Genomic DNA, 10,438 nt, shown 5'->3' with positions numbered 1-10,438 from the left:
TGAAATTGCTTTGCCAAGTACAGATATACAATTGTGAGTATGGATAAATTAAATAATGACCTGGTACAGTTTGGGGTCCTTGGGTGCCGTGGAGTTGATCGCGTACACGTGTACCACCGGTAACACTGCGTATACTACTTTTAGCGTAGACTCACATAAACGCATGTTGCGACGATCCCAACCTGCGCCTTCTAGGTATAAACCATGTATAAACACACCTTCCTACATGGGCAGTAAAGTTAGGTATTGTAATTAGCTTTAATTAGTAGAAGACTTCGAACAAAGAAAGAAACCACGTTATTATGCTATATCTTACCAGAGGTGGCGCTTTTATTTCCTCCAGTATAAATTTAGTAACATCATTGTGTAAGGTGACCATGTCGAGAGCCCAGCCTTTGTGGGCTCGAGTCACTTCTTGACGCATGGCGGTCAAAAATCCTAAAAGGAACAGAGTTAACTTTCTATCATCAGATCACGTTTAACCTTTTCCAGTTTGATTTTAAAATATTTTCTTTTACCTTGTGGATTAAAGAATCCTGTCATCCAGAACGAATTTGGCCTTGCTTGGAAGCACCATGTGGAGAATTGTATGGTTCTTTCTAAAAACTCAGTAAACCAAAAACCTAATGTAGAAGATGACCAAGAAGTCTTCAGCCAAATTTTGGGGACTTTTGCATCATAGATATTGTCTAAAGAATCTCGAAGAGCCTGCAACAAAACAGACATTATTATAAATTAGTTTTACAATTTATCTAAGCTGATTCCGATCATTCGTATAATAATAACTACAATTATCAGATGTCATTTCTTTTTTTTTCTAAGTTTTAAATAAGGTATTAGTAGAACCAACAGCTAATAATTTGACACAACATCAAGCATAGCTCTACATGAATTGACCAATTCTATAATTGGTCTAGTAGATAGTGGGTAGTAACAGAAAAGGTGACAGAAAACTAATTAAAACTTTCATATCTTGTAATATTGTTATATGACGACACGTGATCCAGACTTCTATTAATATTAACTCAATTTAGGTACTCATAATATTGCAATGCATTACCTCATTCATGATGATGGTGCCATCAATAGCGAGCAATAAGTCTTTCAAAGTAATTCTGACAAGCGTAATTACTTTCTGCATGCGGTCGATTTCTTGTCTCAAAAATATCACCATTGGATTTATTATACCGTATAATCTCAATCTAAAAATATATAAGAGAAAGTTGGTGAGGAGCTACCTTAGAATCAAGAGACGGACAGGCGACGGATAGGATTTATCAAAGGATTTGCTGAAAATCCTACGAGAGGTCATGTGTACGAAGTCACGGGTAGATTGCTAGTTTTTAATATTTCGCAACCGCGCCCGCGAGTCAGCGTGGACAAGTACTAAGAGGAACACGTAAGTATGACATTCAAGGTCCAAGGATACAAAAACATTTCATTTCAGTTAACCTTGCAAGCACTTCATGAGGGTCAAAGTCAGCGGGAACTTTCTCCAGCATCTCTTTGGATTGCCTATACACTGAAGCTTCACGAGTTTCTCCACCTCCTGCGCTTGACTCCTTGGGCTGAATCGATAGTATCGTATCTAACAGTTCCTGTGTGGTATTGCGCTGATACCTGAAGCCAGAATAGTTATTTAATATAATGAGCGGCATAAGAAATTAACTTATTTAAGTGGCCGTAAACTCACGTGATATCCGCATTGGTGTGCAGACCGTACGCTTGAGGGGGATCTACTGTTTTCATTGTCTCAATAACTTCTAGGTACTCGCCTATATTCTTGTACTTAAGAATGCCATATCCTTTGTAGAACTGGAATTCGTCTGTAAATATTTGGTCTGAGAACCAGACTTTACAGAAAGTGACGAGTAGACGGTTGTCGTAGTCGTCCGTAACTCTTCCGCCGTATTCCACCGCAGACACCATATAACTGGGAAAATAGTTGTCCTTTAAATAATAATAATAAATGAAGTCGGTAAATATTTAATCTGAGCATCGAAATTTATAGAAAATGTTAAGTTAAAGTTTGCTGCAGTCGTCCGTAACTCTTCCGCGGTATCCCACCGCATATACCATACTTGTAATTATAACAATAAAAACAGTTTTCCATATAAGTATAATATATTAAATATAATAAATATTTACGAAAACGTATAAGCAATTTACCGTATAGTAGTCCAGCTAACATTTTGCCCTGGCTCTAGGGAATCTAAATGGTTTTGCACAAACATACAAGAGGACATCCAGTCAGAAGAATTAAACTCGTAGGGAATATTCCACCCGAGAGGACCGAACTTCCGTCTCTCTTGCACCACCGTGTGTAAGAATGAGATGGTATAGATCAAAGGCAAATAGAAGGGACTGTCGCTGTAGTCAAGGAAGTCCTGACTCATCGCATCATAGGTCCTCATGAGACCCGCTTTTATACCTAAAAATAAAAAAGTTTATCATCATCATCATCATCATCAGCCTATAGCAGTCCACTGCTGGACATAGGCCTCCCCAATTGTTCGCCACTTTGCTCTATCTATCTATCTATCTAAAAAGTTTATATAATGTTATAAATCTGAAAGTTGTGTGTTTGGCAACACTAGCAAAAGCTAATATAATATAGGTATAAATATATGTGTGTATAGTATAGTATCAACCTGCTTGAGAACTGGTCGAGGGTCGCAATATAAATCTTAATCTTAAAAATTTCAAACATCTTAAAAACATGGACAATGAATTTGTTATGTTTTGTTATACTTTACCTGCAATACCTAATAGGTATCGCCCACATATTGTAACTACATACGAGTACTTCGGTCGTAGTCTAAATTCACTATTAGATAAGCTTAAAATATTTAACAAAATGAGCTTACCGGATGGTGGTTCACACGTATATTTAATGGACATTTGCAGAAGAGTAATTGGAAATTTATCGTGAACCTCAGTTGTGATCCAGAGTCTAAAATGTAAAAATGATATTATCAGATTATAGTCACCAAGTACAGGAACATTACGTGCCTGGCACAGTGGCAGCATTACCTAAAGCATTCATGTATTGCTTCTGGGTCCTTTTCGAGTTCACCAAACTGTTCCATGATCTCCACCATATACTCTAATCCTAAGTGACAGTTTTGCAGTAACACCCACAATCCCTGAAAATTTAAATTATTCGTTAGATTATTGTAATAAAATTTTATACTCCATGTTACTACAATGCTCACCTCTTTTAATCCACGATCTATTAGTTTTCTTGCATGAATCTCTTGACCTTGGCCCATTGATATGGATGAACAAATATTCTCCATGCGCTTAGCAGTTATCTCGATAGAAGGTGTTGGATCCGAGCCCATGGCCAAAAATCCTATCAGGGGAACCAGTGGACGAGATTCTAATACCATATTCTGAAAGTAAGTTTTTTTTTTATTAAAATAGAGTCGAAGTTTTAAGCGTATTTTTTCTTATTTGCATCATCAACGAACCTCATAATTGACTATGACAGCTTCAGAGTATCGAGCTCCCATAGAACTCACAACATACTTTCTGAAATTTTTCACAGCATTAAATATACACAGAAAGAAAATACAAAATAAAATGATTAATTATCACAAGCCACTTACAAACTTTGTGCTAGTGTCCTATCAGGACACCAGGATCGTACCACCAGCAGTTTTCTGAACACGTCTAGAGTGTTATAGCCATCAGGTAACGGCTCCTCTTCTGGCGCTTCCTTATCAAACCTTTAGAAACAGAGAGATTAAAACTGCTGCACTCGAGAATTGTTACTCAAGCCTAACGTTCTGTCACTCACCAAGCTTTCCAACCCTTTTCATTGTTAGTTACTTGATTCAGTATATTCGTAAACTGACGCAAACCGGAGAGCTGAACCAAGTTCAACCATGACATGTCGGTTACCCATTTAAAAGGTTTTGGAGGGCAGGCATTTAAATCCAACGCCGCACCACCTAAATGCAAAAAAATGTTGATTTATAAGTATTTTATTACTATTTAAGAATTTAGATGTGAAGCTATTATAAACACATGTTACCTTTAATAAAAGTCTGGAATTCATCAAATGAAACGTATCCTCTTTGTATGTCAATTTTCAAAGTCAAGAGCAATGTGAATAGATATTTGTGTTTTTCATAAAAGCCGCGGCTGATGAACTTGAAGACATCATAAGTCTGCGTGAATTAAAAATTATATGACACTATCTTTAATAAACACATTTTAATAGTCAAAATTAGCGTTTTACTTGTATTTTAACATCTTAATTGTAACTGGTCACCGCAGAGCACCCCATAATCTACTTCTCGATCGCTTCTCAATAGTCACGGGAACAGAAAAAAACAGAAATTACCAATTTGAGCCTATGAACTCGCTGATAGAAGCTAGCCAATGATGAAATAATATAGGTAAAGACAACAGAAACTATATCAATAGAGGACATTATCATAATATATCCTCACTAACCAGATAATCAATAATGTGGCCAATCCTCCTGAACGTAATAGGGCTTTGTGGCGAACGTTCCAGTGAAATATCGAAGCGCTCGAGGAACTGCGCCAGTGAGGTCTGGTACATGTTGCACACGAGAGACATGTTGCAAATGAGGAAATACAGGACAGAGCCACGTGTGGCCACCGGCCGGTACTCCTCGCGAGCCGCGTTTATCTTCATCTCTGTCTCTTTTGCTACATCCAGCTTTTCCTTTACCTGGTGTGATAAAATAATACGTATTATGTATACACAAGAACTATCAGTTTCGAATCTTGACATAATAGAGACATAACTCGGATTTTTGGTTAGGTTAGGGTAAGATAAAATTAATGGCTCCAAAGGGTGTTTTCCTTGTAACTTCAAAACTACGTACATCAGTGGCTGTTGCTTTGGTGACATTCAATACTTGAATGAGTGACACATCTTCAACAAGCGACCCTTGTATAGTGGTCAGTTTGTGCAGCAAATTGGCTTCCAATTCCTGCATCTTACGTCGGTTCGCCGTCACGTCCATAATCAGTTGAGTTCGTTCCGCTTCCATCTCCGCCTTTTCTGTTAAGATCACACGGCCAAGTAGCTGATCCTCAAGACCTATTGAAACAGAAGACCTTTTTAGTAATGAAACTAGGATGTAAAATTCAGCAGTTTATAGATACAATTATTAGTTTTCCCAACCTAAGAAATTAAAAAAATTAAAATGTACCTTGCATCGTGACAGTAAAGTCTATAATTGAAGTTCTAGCCGAAATTTCAGGCGTATAGGCGGGATTAGGTAGTTTCGTAGTTATGTATATTCTGTGGCCTGCCGTTACGTCTATTTCTTTGTCTCCCAATCGGACCTGAAAATATTTTAGTCATTATAATAATTTGTAGCTACAATTGCGTCTTTAAAACCTATTATAATATGTCGAACGATTGTGAATATTGATTTCCATAACAAAAAATATCACACAACATCTCTTTTTATCTTCCTTTGGTTTTTTAATTATGTCGAGGCTAGGTTCTTAAAGATTTTTATGATTACCGATTTAGGTTACATGAATAAAACTTAAAATACGACTAAACATACAATGATCTACACAAGACTACAAATATACATATTACGGATAATGTTAGAAATGGATATACCTTAAACGTGGAACCGATTTTGATATAATTCTTTTCAAGAACGTTGTCTAGTACTGGGTCCAACTCTTCAAACACATCTTCTATCAACATAGGTCTACCTAACGATACACAATCTTCTATGTGGTTCCTACACATCAATTGTTGTGTTAATAATGGATAAAAATCTTAATTTATTTCATATTGAAATTCAGATAAATAAATCCGTAGTCAACATTATTAGATATCATTCCGTTATACTACTCGGATTTTATAACAACCTTACAGTTATACTTACCTAAAATATTTGTGATTTAATGTCGTTACAATCAAGTCATTGTGTTTCTCAGTATTCTTTATCCAGATCTTTCCCTGGATCTGGGGATCGATTAGCAACGGATAGCGAGCAGCTTTTGTCACAATAATTCCATTTTGTATCGACAATTCGTCAGTTGGCAAGCCACACAAGTTCCATTCTCCAATCTAAAGGAATATGTTTCAACATGTAGTCCTATAATGCTGTGACTAAACTATACTCGAGTTTCCTATTAAATAGACCTACGTAGTAATACAACTGGATGAATTAAAATGAATTTATTAAAATCTAAAAGCATTGTGGAGTATCAAACGTGTATTTAGTGTTAGGATCCCTAATAATTTTCTATTGAAATTACCGTAGCCGTATCAGTCAACTGTTCAGTTATATTCATATTCATAGATACTGGAATCTTTCTGCGCAACAGTTCACTAAGCCAGTTGTTACTAAGTAGTGTTCGGAACTCTTGGTTAAACGGTCCAGAATAAGATAAAAATCTGAAAAACCAAACACAATGTAATGAGGATACACCTGAGAATTAGTGTCAAACAAATGGACATTATTTTTGAGAACTATAGTGAAACAGGGCCTCACGTAACATTAGCACCTTCTGGATGATGACCAACGATGGCTCTTACAAGTATTGCACACACCTTTTCTTTAAATATAAATTGGTATTAAAATTATATTTTTGAAATGTAAGTAAAAAATCTCAAACCCAGTAAGCAGCAGGATGTCGCCGACCAAACGCTCAATCTCAGACTTAAAGAGCGCAGATTGTTCTGTCCAGCGGATACGCTCGCCACTGAGACCGTTAATGAGGGCTGTAGCAGCGTCCATCTTCTGTTGGCACTTGGCTGCATCGTCCAGCACTGCCTGCTTCAACGTCATCGCGTCGTCGAACTGCTTCTGTACGTGCGCCAACTCTCGCTGTGGGGGTGATGGCATGCGTGTATTTTTACACATAATTATGTAAGTATTTAGATTTTAGGTAGTAAGTCTCGCTTTATATGTGACTGGTCAAGACGAAAGTACAATTAAGCCAGTCTATTGCCACAACGTGATAATATGTTGTGTTTTAGGTAGTTATTATTAATACCCGCGTTACACAACCTGCAAAATACTGTACTATCTACTGGAGCTTACTGTGCCAAGGGTGAAGGCTGTAAGTATTGTGTTGAGAGGTAGTGAGTACCTCTTTGGCTTGGAGTTGTGCCTCGGCTGCTTCCAGTTCCCTCTTAGCCGCTTGATACTTGCCCTGCATCACTGCTAGGTTAGCTTTTAATGGTAGCACGTCCTTATTCACCGAATAAAACTGTGCCATGGCGATTGTCCATGAAATTAAACCAGCAACGTTACCGCAGGCTATTTTTGCTGCTTCAAAGGTATACTGACTGTAATTATAAAAAGTTATCTCTTTTTAGAAGATTAACACACAACACTGCTGTAGAAGCTAAACACTTATAAGTATTATACTTACGGATAACTGAAATAAGGTTGTAGTAAATCAACCATTTCCGCATTTATTTCATCTTTTGGATAGTTTTTCAAGTTGCTCAAAAATCTGGCATCCGCCATGACCTAAGAAATAAATAAATGTGATTATAGTATGTATTATATTTTTATAACAAAAAATCATGACTTTTTCACTTCAGCTATATTACCTTTAGAGACTCGGCCCAAGAAGCAGTTAAGCATTGTTTTTCAGGATCTGGCCTAATAGAATCGATACGCTTTCTAAACAAAATAATGACAGCGTCCATAATGAGCGTGATGAGGTGAGGAGGCTTGCCCAGCTTCCTGACGGTGGCAATATCAGCAGCATTGATGGTCTGCAAAGATGTGTCGTATTAGTTACATAGCTGCATTGTTATGTAAAAATCTGAGCACTATAAACATGACCAATTACCTGCAGTGCAGCCTCAGCAGCGTCAAGCGCTGGCTTTGCATCTGCCAGCTTTTCCTCAGCGACGGCGGTCTCCGCTGCGATGACGTTGACGAGCTTGACGGCGCGATCCTTTACCTCCAGCACCTCGGCCTTCACAATCTCAGCGGCTGCCTGCGAGTCTGCTACAGCCGCCAGAACCTGCAATGCTTTTGCACTTAGACTACGTTTTTTTTTCAGTAAGACACCAGTTGACACTTGACACAAACCTCTTCTGCTCTCTCTGTAGCTTTCTTAATTTCAATTTCTTTTACTTCCAACTCTTTCTTTAAAATATCAACACTGGCTGCTGCCTCTACCAACTTCCCGAGACCAGTTGTCATTCTGAAATATGAAATCACGTTAAAATGCAGGAAAATAATTACAAACTGTAAGCATGGTTGTTGGGCTGAACCTATTCGCAGTAGCCATAAGATATAGACACCTACTGCAAGATTACCACAGTTTTATTTTCGAAATATTACGATCTCGGTGAACGGGCTCTCCGTTCATAGAACCATCAAAATAAAACGGTGTTTGAAATGTGAATATTAGCAAAATAAATAATGTACCTTCTTGCCATTTCTGCAATGTTTTCATGTTTCTCCTTGTATAGCACTTTATAGCCTTCCAGGAAAGATAAATATGACTTAGGAGTAACATGGGTCTGCCTTCTGAAGCGATCATAGTACTGTGTACACATGTTCGCTACATTATCCTGTACTATGCCCATTATTTCAATTAAATTTTGTTTTGTTTCTGGCGAACACACCACCTAAAATTAGAATAGAAAATATTTTTTTTGAAATTTACGGAATACATACTTCACACTAAAGTCCAATTTAGGGAAGTGGGTAGTTAGAAAGAGACAAAAAGTATTTCCATCAAACTATCTTCACGTAAAAAATCACCTCAATTCGTCGCTCCATTTTGCCATGAAAGACAGAAAAACAAACAGACACTAACACTTTCGGATTATATTTAAGTTGAAAAACGAACCGCGAATTCCCATAAAAAGTGATGTGCCACTTCTATGAGGGCTTCTCTAGGCCACTTCTGGAACCAGTCCATTGTAGGTCCAGATATAAGACCGGGGAACTTCAGAGCTCGGTTTCTAAACTTTTCACCGACCTAGTCATCGTAATAAAATAAACTAAGAATTATAAGAATTAGTATAGTAGGTATTATTCTAGTATAGTTCATAGTTTCAGTTACGGAAAACATATTCAGTAAAAACTAAAATATTTTAAAGACAATAAATAAACCAATAATGTAGCATGTTATAAAATTGTTATTCGAGATACCCGATATCTAGGTATGTATTATGTATTGGAAGCAAAACTCTATTTAGAAAGGAAATCAAATATAGTCTACAAAAAGATTCAACTTACAGGCGAAAAACACAGTACAACATGAAGGTTTGCTCTGGAGCGTATGATAAAGTATTCGTACAATATATCTGGAACTGGAATTCTTTTTGGCGCATATTTCTTCATTATAGGTGTCAACTCATTCATAATCTCATCTGTATAAAATGTGAATATGTATTACCGAAAACTGTAGACGTGTTAATCTTATAAATTAAAAATATTATTAAAAAAAATAGTAGAGAGTTACTAGAAAATTTAAATAAAAAATATTTTTTATAAAAAAAATGACATAGGTAACAGAGGTGTTTGTAAGAGAGGACAATGTGGAGCATAAAAATAGTTTTTTATCCCAGGAATTCCCACGGGATCGAGATTTACGCGGGAAAACGTTACCACGCGTACGAAGTCGCTGCCGTAGCTAGTTTAAACTGGATCTAAAAGTTACCCATTTCTTCCTTAGGGAAGAGATTCGCAATTTCTCCCGAACTCAGGATGTTATTGAGGAACTCCAAGAATTGCTCATCTTTGATGTCGTTGTCGGTAAATATGAAGGAGATGCCGCGCCCCTGCAGGCCGGCGACGCGGTACAACACTTTTATATCGTCCATGAAGTTGTTTACATTGTACGATCTGAAAACGGGGTAATATAATGTAGGGCGTAATCAAATATGCAAATATATGTCTTCCTAAATTTCTAAAGTTACCCCGTATTCGATATTTCTTAAAGATGTCCTGAATTTATACTCTACAATGGTGCTACAATATTTCAGGCAAATTGGAATCTTATTTTTTTTATTAAAGAGGAAATATTTCTTTTACCTGGTCAAAGTTATTTGATAAAACGAAAAATTGGCTATAAACGAGGCCAACTTCGTTAAGCTTTGTTTCCCAGAACCTCCCACGCCTACCAGCAAAGCATTGCCTCTGTAAAAATTACAATCATATTTTAATATAAATTCCGCATTAGACAGCTGACAAGTAATAAAAAATGTGACGATAATGTGCATAAATAGGGATATAAACATATATTATTAAGTAGCTCACCGTGGGGTGTTAATGATGCGTGATATGATAAAGAGATGAACCATCGCATCATGGAAGAACACCAAGTCCAGATGCGCTCCTCTGATCTGTTCGTTGAACAGGTCTTGGAAGCCAATAAGCTTGCTCAGCACAAATTCCCAACTGTAAACATCACGTTAAATGAAGGTCGACGTATCACAAATTTTCTGT

General features: G+C 37.1%; 1 protein-coding gene across 1 annotated transcript in view; it reads right to left on the bottom strand.

The window, feature by feature from the left end:
• LOC118271598 (dynein axonemal heavy chain 8) overlaps nt 1–10,438 on the bottom strand; it is a 48,273-nt gene that overhangs the window by 312 nt on the left and 37,523 nt on the right. Inside the window, exons 59-90 of the mRNA XM_035587692.2 lie at nt 10,250–10,390; nt 10,025–10,129; nt 9,651–9,835; nt 9,227–9,360; nt 8,835–8,966; nt 8,408–8,610; nt 8,066–8,180; nt 7,821–7,997; nt 7,576–7,743; nt 7,392–7,492; nt 7,107–7,305; nt 6,630–6,841; nt 6,270–6,408; nt 5,894–6,078; nt 5,620–5,746; nt 5,195–5,330; nt 4,865–5,082; nt 4,465–4,707; nt 4,040–4,175; nt 3,803–3,956; nt 3,612–3,731; nt 3,474–3,534; nt 3,216–3,395; nt 3,034–3,146; nt 2,868–2,953; nt 2,170–2,431; nt 1,694–1,933; nt 1,453–1,620; nt 1,061–1,202; nt 519–708; nt 317–438; nt 61–222 (exon numbers count right to left, since the gene is read on the bottom strand). Coding sequence (XP_035443585.1) covers nt 61–222; nt 317–438; nt 519–708; nt 1,061–1,202; nt 1,453–1,620; nt 1,694–1,933; nt 2,170–2,431; nt 2,868–2,953; nt 3,034–3,146; nt 3,216–3,395; nt 3,474–3,534; nt 3,612–3,731; nt 3,803–3,956; nt 4,040–4,175; nt 4,465–4,707; nt 4,865–5,082; nt 5,195–5,330; nt 5,620–5,746; nt 5,894–6,078; nt 6,270–6,408; nt 6,630–6,841; nt 7,107–7,305; nt 7,392–7,492; nt 7,576–7,743; nt 7,821–7,997; nt 8,066–8,180; nt 8,408–8,610; nt 8,835–8,966; nt 9,227–9,360; nt 9,651–9,835; nt 10,025–10,129; nt 10,250–10,390 — 5,056 coding nt within the window. The remainder of the gene's footprint in view (nt 1–60; nt 223–316; nt 439–518; nt 709–1,060; nt 1,203–1,452; nt 1,621–1,693; nt 1,934–2,169; nt 2,432–2,867; nt 2,954–3,033; nt 3,147–3,215; nt 3,396–3,473; nt 3,535–3,611; nt 3,732–3,802; nt 3,957–4,039; nt 4,176–4,464; nt 4,708–4,864; nt 5,083–5,194; nt 5,331–5,619; nt 5,747–5,893; nt 6,079–6,269; nt 6,409–6,629; nt 6,842–7,106; nt 7,306–7,391; nt 7,493–7,575; nt 7,744–7,820; nt 7,998–8,065; nt 8,181–8,407; nt 8,611–8,834; nt 8,967–9,226; nt 9,361–9,650; nt 9,836–10,024; nt 10,130–10,249; nt 10,391–10,438) is intronic.

Source organism: Spodoptera frugiperda, chromosome 15 (assembly GCF_023101765.2).
Source record: "Spodoptera frugiperda isolate SF20-4 chromosome 15, AGI-APGP_CSIRO_Sfru_2.0, whole genome shotgun sequence".
NCBI classification, from domain to species: domain Eukaryota; kingdom Metazoa; phylum Arthropoda; class Insecta; order Lepidoptera; family Noctuidae; genus Spodoptera; species Spodoptera frugiperda.
Note: the sequence above shows the minus strand (reverse complement) of the source record. Positions and strands in the feature narration are given on the sequence as shown.